At 46.0% G+C, this 12,375-nt stretch overlaps 1 protein-coding gene across 1 annotated transcript in view; it reads left to right on the top strand.

Annotated features, from left to right (window-relative positions):
* LOC142312062 (uncharacterized) overlaps nucleotides 1-12,375 on the top strand; it is a 275,265-nt gene that overhangs the window by 35,081 nt on the left and 227,809 nt on the right. Inside the window, 5 exon segments of the mRNA XM_075350942.1 lie at nucleotides 3,501-3,650; nucleotides 3,780-3,959; nucleotides 4,041-4,164; nucleotides 4,248-4,345; nucleotides 7,184-7,274. Of these exon segments, the coding sequence (XP_075207057.1) occupies nucleotides 3,501-3,650; nucleotides 3,780-3,959; nucleotides 4,041-4,164; nucleotides 4,248-4,345; nucleotides 7,184-7,274 (643 nt within the window).

Below are 12,375 nucleotides of genomic sequence, written 5' to 3'. Positions count from 1 at the left end.
AGAATCGAGTCTTTCTCTTTATAAAAATGGATTCTACAAATTACATCTCTTGGGCGTGCAGGGTCGGACGGTTTAGGGCCCAGTGCCCTGTGGATCCAATCTATATCGATGTGCTGCCCCGGGTCTCTCTGGAGGAGATTGTTGAAGTATTTTTGAACCCTCTCCTCTAGCTGTGCTGCTTCCACTGATTCCTTTAGCCCCCTTATGCGTAGATTGTTACGACGGTGGCGATTTTCTATGTCATCCAAGTGGGTTAGAATGTCCTGTATTTGTAAGGAATGATCTGACAACACTTGGTGATGAGCATCTATTTGGGAGAGTATTTGCTCTTGTGTTTCTTCTATTTCAGTCATCCTCTGACCCACTTGCTTAATTTCTGACTGCAGGTTGTACATATCATGTTTGTGTGAGGCTTTCAGATCTCCCAGCAGGGAATCCATCTCCCTCCTTGTTGGTATAGCTCTTATGTGTTCTTTCCAGTCCCAGGGTTCATCCTCTCCCTGGGTAACATTCAGGACTGGGCTCCCATTCCCTCCCTTTGCATGTCGCTGAGGTCGGGGCCCCCTCCAGGACTCTGCTGTGCCATGCTTTTTTGTGATTGCTTATGAGAAAGTTCTGCAGCAGCAGTGACACTCCTCCTCCCCCCTGCATTTGCAGCTGCTGGAGCTTTTGTGCTGGGATTCTGGCCTTCCCTGTCTGGAGTGTTTTGTGAGGCTTGTCCTGCCAGTTTACTGGTCTCCCTGTGGGTCTCCGTTTGGTGGATTTGGGGCTCAGTGGTCGGGGGCACAGTATCCCTACCAGCATTGGTGTCCAGGTCCTGTGAGGCCTCCATATCCTCCTGTAGCCGTGTGTGTCTCCCAGCCGCAGCTATCTTGATTAGGGGACTGATGGTCTGCTGCTCAGTCTGGGAGCTGAAAGAACGGGGAATTCCCGCTTCTTCTGCCTCCGTTGCCGCTGCCTCCGCTGTCCGCCCTCTCCTGCGCACCATCGCCTGTCTCCTGCTCCTTATGGTTGGTCTCTGTGTCTCCTTGTATTGTCAGTTAAGCAGGAGCTCCGTCTCCCTGCTTCTTATCTTGCCATCGGCTAGCTACACGTGTTTTTTTTTTACACACGTTTACTTCCTCTCTGTGTTTTGGAACAACACAAAAACAGCAGCGAAGAAAAGGCAAATTGAATATAATTTCACACAAAACTCCAAAAATGGGATGGACAAACTTGTTTAATATTTGGTTGCACACCCTTTGGAATAAATAACTTCAATCAGTTGCTTCTTATAAACATCAACAAGCTTCTTACACCTTTCACCTGGAATTTTGGACCACTATTCTGTTGCAAACTGCTTCAGGTCTCTCATATTTGTAGGGTGGCTTCTCCCAACAGCAATTTTAAGATCTCTACACAGGTGTTCAGTGCGATTTAGATCCAGACTTGTTGCTACCATTTCAGAATTCTACAGCGCTTTGTTTCCATCCATTTTTGGGGGTTTCTTGAAATATGTTTGGGGTCATTTTGCTGCTGGAAGACCCATGACCAAGGATGTAAACCCAGCTTTCTGACACTGGGCGCTATATTGCAACCCAAGATCCTTTGGTAATCTTCAGATTTCATGATGCCTCGCCCACAGTCAAGGCACCCAGTGCCAGAGGCAGCAAAACATCTTTGAACCTCCACCTTACTTTACTGTAGGTACTGTGTTCTTTTTTTTGTCAGCCAGTAAACAGTAGAATGATGTGGTTTACCAAAAAGCTTTATCTTGGTCTCATCTGTCCATAAGACGCTTTCCCAGAAGGATTTTGCCTTAAGGTGGCTTTACACGCTACGAGATCGCTAAAGCGATCTCGTCGGGGTCACGGAATTTGTGACGCACATCCGGCCGCTTTAGCAATGTCGTTGTGTGTGACTCCTATTAGCGATTTTGAATCGTTGCAAAAACGTTCAAAATCACTAATCGGTGACATGCCCCCCTCTTCCCAAATATCGTTGCTGCTGCAATAACTATGTTGTTCCTCGTTCCTGCGGCAGCACACATCGCTACGTGCGACACCGCAGGAACGAGAAACCTCTCCTTACCTGCGTCCCGCCAGCAATGAGGAAGGAAGGAGGTGGGCAGGATGTTCGTCCTGCTCATCTCCGCCCCTCCACTTTGATTGGGCGGCCGCTTAGTGACGTCGCCGTGACGCTGAATGAACCACCCCCTTAGAAAGGAGGCGGTTCGCCAGTCACAGCGACGTCGCAGAGCAGGTATGTTCTCTACGGCAGCGGTCACCACATATAGGCCGTACGATGGGGACGGGTGCTATCTTGCTCGACATCGCTAGCATCGGCTAGCGATGTCGCAACGTGTAAAGCGGCCTTTAGTCATGTACATTTTGGCAATCTGCAGTCTAGCTTTTTTTATATCTCTGCTAGCAGTGGCGTCCTCCTGGGTTTTCTGTCATAATGTTTCATTTCATTCAGCGCAGCGTAACTGCATGCGTCCTGCGTCCCCTGCACAGTCTATGGAGATTGTGCAGGGGCCGTGCGCACGTGGCGTCTCAGAGCGCAGCGCTTCGGCTACTGCCGAAGCGCTGCGCAAAAAGAAGTGACATGTCACTTCTTCCGTGCGCTTTGCCGGCAGCTCCTGCTGTGTCTATGGCAGGAGCTGCAGGCAGAGCGCACGTTCTCGCCGGCACCATGCGTTTCAGAACGGAGCTTTTCAGCTGCGCTCTGAAGCGCACCTTTTCGGTGCTGGGCTAGTACGCAACGTGCGCACATACCCTTAGTGCGACACACACAGACACTCAATGCAAAACTTGAGTCAACATCTCCCAGTTTTATCTGGTTTCAGGTGTGATTTTCATATTACCCACACCTGTTGCTTGCCATTTTTGGGAGGTTTTTTTGTGAAATTATTTCCAATTTGGCTTATTTTCCTCTGTTTTTTTATTTGTGTTCTAATACACATTATGGAAATAAACAAGTGTATAACAAAACAGGGTAATTGCAATCATTTTCTGGAACAATTTTAAGGGTGCCATGATTGTACATACAATTGTAGTATAACATGAATGTTGTAAAAATCACGTAGTTTTTATTTATAAAGCTGGTACCTGCAGTATTAGTAATGCCAAATTCAGTGTAGGTAATGAAGACCTGAAGCTATGAACAACATATTTAGCTGCCAACTTCAAGGAAGAAACAGCTTGTAACTGTGGGTGGGGAAAGTTAAATAGGTCATTAGTAGATATGAAGAAGAATACCCTCAGAATGCTGTACAATAATTAAAATAGTAATTAAATACTCACATTAACAATACCTCGGAGCTCCCATTACAATATTGCCTGGATCCCCCATCAGTCTTTGTAATACCTGTTCGAACATATGATCATTGCAGCCAAATATAGGTCTAAACAGTGCCAGTCTTAAGAAACGACAATGTTCCTTCAGAATTCTTATTATCTCTGGTAAGTGTATTATAACATGGGATCTTTATGATGTTACATTATCATCTCACCATTCAGGTCCCTACAATATCGGATCCTCTCAGTGGAGATCTTCTGTATAAGAGAATTTTCCTGATTGACCGGTCAAGGATGGATAGGGACAGGGACAAGATGGTGGGGAGGATATTACACCTCATCTTAGAGATCCTCTTCCTGCTTACTGGAGAGGTGAGAGATTCTGATGACGTCACATTACATCATTCTTATCTATGGGAATAACAGATGGACAGAGCTGGAGAGGTGAGGACTCTGGAAATGTCTGTAGTGAGACTTATTAATGTGTCTCTCCATAACCAGGATTACACAGTAGTGAAGAAGACCTCTAGTGAGCACTGTCAGGCCCCTGTGTCTGAGGGATGGAGAAGACCCCTGAGCCCAATCACGGGGCCTCCACCTCACCCCCTGATACATGAGGACATCAATGACCAGAAGATCCTAGAACTCACCTACAAGATGATTGAGCTGCTGACTGGAGAGGTGACACTGCTGGGAATGCTGGGACATTATACAGTAACACTATGAAGGAATCGGGGATGACGGTATCATTGTATGTGTCAGGTTCCTATAAGGTGCCAGGATGTCACCGTCTATTTCTCCATGGAGGAGTGGGAGTATTTAGAAGGACATAAAGATCTGTACAAGGACGTCATGATGGCGGTTCCCCAGCCCCTGACATCACCAGGTAATAGACAGGACTAAATACACACGGCCTATAATTATCTGTATGTGAAGAATTAATTCAGTCCCTGTATGTGTTTCCTCCAGTTCTCTCTAGTAAGAAGACAACACCGGAGAGATGTCCCCGTCCTCTTGTTCCACAGGATTGTAAACCAGAAAATATCAATTTTCCTCAGGATCATCAGGTAAATGGAGAGAAGGTGTCATGAAATCTCCCTATGATGTGTAGTTGGCTGTTCAGTCTTGTTTTATTCACCAATATTATACTCTGGATGGCCAATTTATTAGAGATATCAGCACTTTGATGATTTGAGCTTCTCTGTTTGGTAATTGGTCCTTTACTATGGAGTGCCACATAAAATTAAGGGAATACTTTAAGTGTGAATCTGCATTAAAATGGTAAAATCAGGAGATCTGAGACACTTTGAATGAGGCACAGTCATTAATGCTAGATCAGTCAAGGCCAGTTTTTAAAGGGAATCTGTTAGCACGTTTTCTTCCTACCTCGCCTGAGAGCAGCAGGATGTAGGCAATGAGACCATGAATCCAAAGATGTATCACTTAGATTGCTGGGTGTAGCCACAATCAAAGCTTTTAGTTTTAGCAAAGCTTAAAAAGTTTCCCCTGCCCACACCAGGCTTTCAGTGTACATTTTTATGGACCGAAGCTGCTAATCACAGAGGGGGGCAGAGTTGGACTTGAGCTCAGCACTCCTCAGTTCAACTAATGATAAAGCTACTGAAGCTTAAAGGGAACCAACCACCAGGATTTTCGTGTATAAGCTGCAGCCAGTGCAGTACTGGCACTATCATGCACAGTGTGTACATACCATCAGGGGGCAGCTCGGGTGTTTAGGCAGCGAAATCCAACTTTATAAAGTTTGAAATTTCGTGCACTTTTTGATTGACGTGTGCACCTCTCTGCTAATGTCCGGGCGGGTTATGCAGGAGTTCCCCGCCCCCCCACCAGCCTGTTCCTCCCTCTCTCCTGATGTCCGGGCGGGTTATGCACGTGTTCCCTGCCCCCCCGCGCTGCCTGTTCCTCCCTCCCTCCGGCTGTATGTAAATATCTAATCTTCAGAAACATGGCGCCGGAGTGGGCCTCTGCGCATAGCGCTCATCTCCGGCGCCATGTTTCTGAAGCCCCCGCATTACACAACTTGGTGTCTGAGAGGGCGGCGCCACAGCGATGTCACACCGGCTGGTGTGTTGGCCCGGTGTCCTGGGGCGGCACGATACAGGAGCAGCAGGTAATCGCGTCCTCCGATCAGCTGTTCTGCAGTCCTGTTGTGATCGCGCTCGCTCCTGCGGTCACAACGGGATCTGAAGGAGCGAGGGCGCATGCGCCGCCCTCCAACACCAAGCTGTGTGATGCGGGCTTCAGAAACATGGCGCCGGAGATAAGCGCTATGCGCAGAGGCCCACTCCGGCGCCATGTTTCTGAAGATTAGATATTTACATACAGCCAGAGGGAGGGAGGGAGGAACAGGCGGCGCGGGGGGCGGGGAACACGTGCATAACCCGCCCGGACATTAACAGAGAGGTGCACACGTCAATCAAAAAGTGCACGAAATTTCAAACTTTATAAAGTTGGATTTCGCTGCCTAAACACCCGAGCTGCCCCCTGATGGTATGTACACACTGTGCATGATAGTGCCAGTACTGCACTGGCTGCACCTTATACACGAAAATCCTGGTGGTTGGTTCCCTTTAACCTAACATTGCAAGTAAACAATAACACACTTTGTGATAAGAGACACATGGCTGAAATATGTGGTAAAGCTTAAAGCATGCTGTCTTCCGATTACATAACAAAAACTGCTGACATAATTACATTTAAAAACTTGGACACTTTTGCATGTCAGTTGTGATCAAGAAGAAAACATAAAATGAAAGGGGATCCAGAGGACGTAAACAATTTGTGGGGAAGGGATTAAGAATTTGCTGTATAATCATGCAAATTATAGCAGAATGAAACCAGGTTGTCCAATACACTTAACTGAATAGGATAACTGAAGTGAGCACTAATATATATATATATTATGAGTGCAAGCCAAAAAATACATACTATATAAGGATAAGGCTGCACATCAAATTGTTTGATGTGCAGCCTTATCCTTATATAGTCCAATACACTTGTCAATACTCATCACAAGTGGACGATAACCACTAATGACCAGTGCTCATGACTTGGCTGTCTAATGCAAACAGGAAAAACATTCAGTTGTCAAAAGAGCACAAAAATTATATAATTGATCAGATTAATCTAGATGTCTGTTGCACCATGATGATGGAAGGGTCAGACGTTGGTGTAAGCAGTATGAAGTGATGTTCCTTTGTTGTCAGGCACCAGCATTTCAGTCTGGTGGAAGTGGAGTAATGGTTCGGGGAATGTTTCCTTGATACAACTTGGGTCACCTCATATCTGTGGATGGATGTTTGAATACTTAAGCTTATCTAAGAATTGTGGTCAACCAGGACTTCATGGCAAATATTTCTACATTGGCCAAAATCCAACTCATGGATTTTTTTTGTGGACCACAACTGCAAATTTTGCTTCTCCGTCCTTCACAATCCCCAGATATTAATCTTATAATGCGTCTCTGGGATGAGGTAGAATAGTTTGTTCAGTGCTTGTCATGGTCTTTATCTACTTTGCGGCAACTGCGAGAAGCCATTGTGTGGGCATGGATCGATATACCTGCTTAACTATTTCAACACCTGGTGTAATGTATATTACGTGAAGAATTTCTGAGATCTTGAAGACCAGAAGAGGTTCAACGAGCCACTTGATGTCTCTGGTAAAGTGGCCATTCAGTGTATGGTTTATACTTGGTGGAGATGACAGGATACGCTGATTATAGACATTAGATGTTGTCTGGATCTTCTCACAGATTTCTGCTTAGAATTAGGAGCCGACAGGTTAGATTTATAGTGGAGACTTCCAGATATTTCATCCTGTTTTGTTTTTGGAATAGTTCACCAAATGTCATCTGTCTGTGACTTTTACAATATTTGTTTCAGGGTGAAGATCTGACCCATATTAATACTACAGAGACATATGTGAGGAATGATAAGCGGTGTAAAGAGGAGATTATTACATATAATCACCCAGGTGAGTTTCAACCACTAAATGCAGAGAAGTCACAGATTGTACTCTTTCATTGGCTTGTGAAATCATGTATTGAATTAATATACAGTGGTACCTTGCTTAACGAGAACAATCCGTTCTGGGACTGTGCTTGTTAATCAAGGTACTCGTTCAGCAGAGCAAGATTTCCCATAGGAAATTGCAATGCTGACGATCCGTTCCACAACTTCTAAAATGTCCCATCCTGGTCCCCTATTGTGCCATTCCACACATGCACAAACTCGACACAAACTCGACACAAACACACACAAACACACACAAACTCACACAAACTCACACAAACACACATGCACGCATGCACACACACATATTATATGCTCACCTTACCTTCCGTTCCATCGCCGGTCTGCTGGGACTTGCTGTTCTCTGGTACGGAGCCGGCCTGTGTAACGCGTTACCATAACGACGAATCAGGAACTTCCCGGCCAGAGCGCTGACGTCAAAGGCAGAGCCGCTTGCCTCTGATTGGCCAGCGCTCTGCCTTTCATTAGCGGTGACAGGAAGTTCCTCCCTCGTCGCTATGGATGCAGAGACACAGCGTGGACTGGAGCGCAGCGGCACACTACAGCAGGAGGCCGCCGATGAAACGAAAGGTAAACATATTATGTTATATTATATGCTCACCTTACCTTCCGTTCCATCGCAAGCCTCCTGGGTCTTGTAGTTCGCCGCGAGGACGTCGCAATGTACCCGGGAACTACAAGAACCATCAGACCATCAGTGGAACAGAAGGTAAGGTGAGCATAATACTGTATGTGCGTGCGTGCGTGTTTGTTTGTGTGTGTTTGTGCGCGCATGTGTCTGTTTCTGTGGACTGCAAGTGCGGGTCAGAGTGTGGTGGATGGACGAAACCGGAAGTGTGTGCGGTGAGAATTTCGCTCGTACAGCAAAGCTTTCTCGTAAAGCGGGTTACAAATTTACAGAAAGCTTTGCTTGTTAAGCAAAATTCTCGTTAAGAGGGTTACTCGTTATGCGAGGTACCACTGTAATAGAGTTTTTACATGTATTTTACGAGTAAACATTTAGCACTTAAAGGATTTTATATTTCACATAATTTTGTTCAGATGTTTTTCCTCTGCAGCCATAGAATACTTCTGGCCTGTTGCAAAGGAGACCCTTCTATATTTGTAATAGTGTCTAACACTAGATTATATGCCCAATGGTAAACATTAGTGGATCAGTTTGCAGGACTCCAGTCCATGGGCAAGATGTGTTGTTTTTGGTGACTGGACAGGAGATTTGCAAATCTCGTACCTTCCACGATCCCCAGCGTGGCTTTTGACTAGCTGAGTTGGCACAGAATCATCTGCAGCATGCTGCAATAATAATGTCGCGCCAACCCAGGCTGATGGACTGGAGTCCCGCAAATTAATGTGCCCATCTCTATAATAGTAATCGGCATTGCCGGATGTGGTGAGTGTGTGTGTATGCAATCTGATGTGTGTGTTTGTTTGTGATCTGATGGGTGTGTGTGTGTGTGTGTGTGTGTGTGTGTGTGTGTGTGTGTGTGTGTGTGTGTGCGCGCGCAATCTGATGGGTGTGTGTGTGCGTATGCGCAATCTGATGATGTGTGTGGGTGTGCGTTCCACTGCAGGTCCTCCTGTTTGGCATATGGGGAGTATGATTGCGGGGTCTTCTGTGTTCTTTCTTTTCTCTTTTGGGGGTGTCTGCTTTCTATAATGAAGTGTCCTGCAGTATTCTTTAACTTTTTTCGATGGATGGGCGCTTTATTATTGAACGGCGACTAGGGCTTATTTTCGGGGTAGGGCTTATATTTAAGCCTTACGCTGAAAACTCCTGCTAGGGCATATTTTCAGGGAAATTCAGTAGTACAAGGCATTCAAACACTGTATGTGGCTCCCACTAGGCTGAGCACCGAGCATACCTGAGCAAAGCGATGCTCGTTTGAGTGGTCCACATGCGTAAAGCACCCAAACTTGGAACTCAAACTTTTTAAACGTACGTGTTCGATATGAACACCGAACTTTAAAGTTCGGGTCCTCTCATTTCTAGTGACCACAGTTGGAGCCAGGTCATATATAGAAATCTAGCAGACATCTAAGCAGGAGGAAGCGAGTTAAAAAGCAAATTAAGTTTAACTTTCAGCAGCATTTCAAACCTCCAGAAAGGCATGTAAAAGACAAGTAAAACCGTGTGGAAGTCAAGTATATAGGCAAATCAGGGGAAAATTAAGACGCTAAGTGAGGGGACAACTCACTATTACTAAACAGACTCCATTTTATAAAACAATAACTTGCAAAGAGGTTTGTCATGGAGTCTGAGCTCTAATTGGCCGTCCACGTACGCCGATTAGCAGATTGTTTGCGAACAAATACTGGACAACTGGATGACCATGTACATTGCATGTGCATTATGCAGCATCACCACCAGACTGACCACTGACTCTTGTGCAGCAGCTGATAGGAAGTAATGCCGTGGGATTGTGCCAAAATAAGTATATTACAGAACAATCATGATTTGACATGACATCATAAAATTAGTTTATATGTACAAATAATTTTGTTTAGATTAGTAGTTCTGTTTATGCATACACAGTTTTATATATCAATTTTTCATTTGTGTGATAATTTATATGAGCTCATTCAGGAAACATAGCAACTATTCTTATTGATCTGAAAACTTGATGAACACATATTTTATGTAGTTTAAGCTAAGTGGTCTACGAAAGAACAGGAATAATCCTTACAAATGTATAGTCCAAGCTTATTGTAGTCAGTGGTATTTATTCATCGCATCTACTGGGAAACCTGAAATATACAAGATGTAACCAGCAGACGCTACACACTTGTGACAATTAGTTTGTCATGTGGAAAATTTGTGATAAGGCTTTGAAATTTAAACAAAAATATATCTCAATTGAATCATCAGTGTCCGTAAATAATTGTCATTTCATGGATTGCAGCATATTTCAGGTTTCCAAAAGAAATTAAATTTATCAGGTAGAGTATAGTACAAGCTCACAATTTATCCTCAAACCCTTAAAAAAAAATATAAGTTTATTATTAAATTCATTAAAACAATTCCAAAGACACACAAACATTAACAACCAAGGTCAGGTGACCCCTCAATAAATTGATACCAATACAGGGGGACGGGAATAGAATGGAATGCCCTGGTAACCCTCAACAATTCCGGTGTCCCTATCTAACAACGGAGGGTATGACACCTTAAGTTACTGGGCGCCCCCGTTCCACGTCAACTGTCCCTTTTCCTCGCCCTGAAAATAGGGAAGATAATTCAAATAAAGGGAGGAAAAGAGAAGAGAACCATTCCCAAGGGTACAGTAGGGTCCGCAAAATTTGATAAATATACGTTTTTTAATAAAAGTTAGGCAGGGATGAAGACCTGCTTTTTTCAGGGAAGTGAATAATTTTCTTTTTCCCTTATTGTCCTATGTTATTAAATGAAAGTATCTGTGTTGGGGGCTATTGGCACCCGAGTAGGACATTAGTATTAATGGTTGGTAGTGAGTTGTTCTGCTGCTTACCTGGTCTTGCTATGATTGTATAGAGACTATGGTGGCTCTTACTGTGACACATTACGGTGTAACAGACTATTACATGAGCTAATTTTTGCTGAAATTATTGTTTTTGTATCACCTTCTGCGATTGTATATCATATTACCTTGAGTCAGTTTTTCTTTGTCGCTCCATTGGGAGACCCAGACAATTGGGTGTATAGCTTCTGCCTCCGGAGGCCACACAAAGTATTACACTTTAAAAAGTGTAACCCCTCCCCTCTGCCTATACACCCTCCCGTGGATCACGGGCTCCTCAGTTTTATGCTTTGTGTGGAAGGAGGCACACATCCACTCATGCATTCTCAACTTAGTTATGTCGGTTGGAAGAAAAGAGGGCCCCCACGGGGCCCCCGGCATGTTTCCCTTCTCACCCCACTACGTCGGCGGTGTTGTTAAGGTTGAAGTACCCATTGCGGGTACAGAGGCTGGAGCCACATGCCGTCTCCTTCACCATCCCTTAAACGGCTCTGGGAGAAGTGGGATCCTAAGCGGTCATCCATTTACTGGGACCGTGCTCCATCCGCAGCCCCTGTGGGAACCTGCCGGACCGGAGCCTCTTCAACCTCAGGGACCGGGCCCTGCAACTCAAAGGTACTCTGTGTCCCCATAGGGGACTGTGCAGGGAGCGCACCTTCTTCCCGGAAGCCGCGGCGGCTGCTGAATTCAGGAGGCCGGTGGACTTCCGCGCCGACCGTGCCTGCTTGTCGGGCGCGGTCTCAAATTTAGTCCCCGGCTTCATCGCGGCCTAGTCGCAAAAATCCCGCCCCCGGGCCTGCCTGTCAGGGGTAAGGGCGGGATTACCGACCTGACGTCGGATGTGAGGGCTGGAGCATCCTGCATGTTTCCTCCTCCCTCACTGATCACTGTGGGGACCCCAGATTCCCGCACTTTTGCTGGCGCCGCCCACGGCTCCACTCCTCCCCTGAGAGCTCCGGCAGCCATTTTTTGGCATTCTGCCGGTGGAGGATTCTCAGTGAACAGCTCTGCAGTTCCGGGGGATCCAAGGCAGGGAATCTGGAGGACACACTCCGCTCGTTAGCGGTCGGCAAGCCACACCGATCACCCGGTGCTGGTCCCCCTAGGGTGCCGGATTAGATACGTATATATCTATATCTATCTGTTCGGTGGGCTGTATACCCCTTTCCCATATACCCTCAGTGATCTCTCTCCTAGGAGATCACAGCATGTCGTCCACAAGGAGCAAAGCTGCTAAGGCACAGGGTTTTTTTGCGGCCTGTACCTCTTGTGGGGCTATGTTACCTGCGGGTTCCACCTACCCTCACTGTGAGCAATGCTCGACCCCTGTTTCGCTTGCTCAGCCGGAGCCTCGGACACTGGTGGGCCCCTCGGCTCATGTAGACCCCCCTGCTCCCCCTGACCAGGCTGCAGGGACAGAGTTCGCCTCTTTTGCTGAGAAACTCTCTGAGTCACTTTCTCAATCCATTGCACAGTCTATGGACAAATGGTCTTCTAAGCTGCTAGAGGCTTTGCAGTCCAGACCGGACCCTTCACAGGCCCCGGCCC

Source organism: Anomaloglossus baeobatrachus, chromosome 5, assembly GCF_048569485.1.
Source record: "Anomaloglossus baeobatrachus isolate aAnoBae1 chromosome 5, aAnoBae1.hap1, whole genome shotgun sequence".
In the NCBI taxonomy this organism is placed as follows: Eukaryota; Metazoa; Chordata; class Amphibia; order Anura; family Aromobatidae; genus Anomaloglossus; species Anomaloglossus baeobatrachus.
The sequence above is the reverse complement of the archived record's forward strand: the minus strand, read 5'-3'. Positions and strand labels throughout refer to the sequence as shown.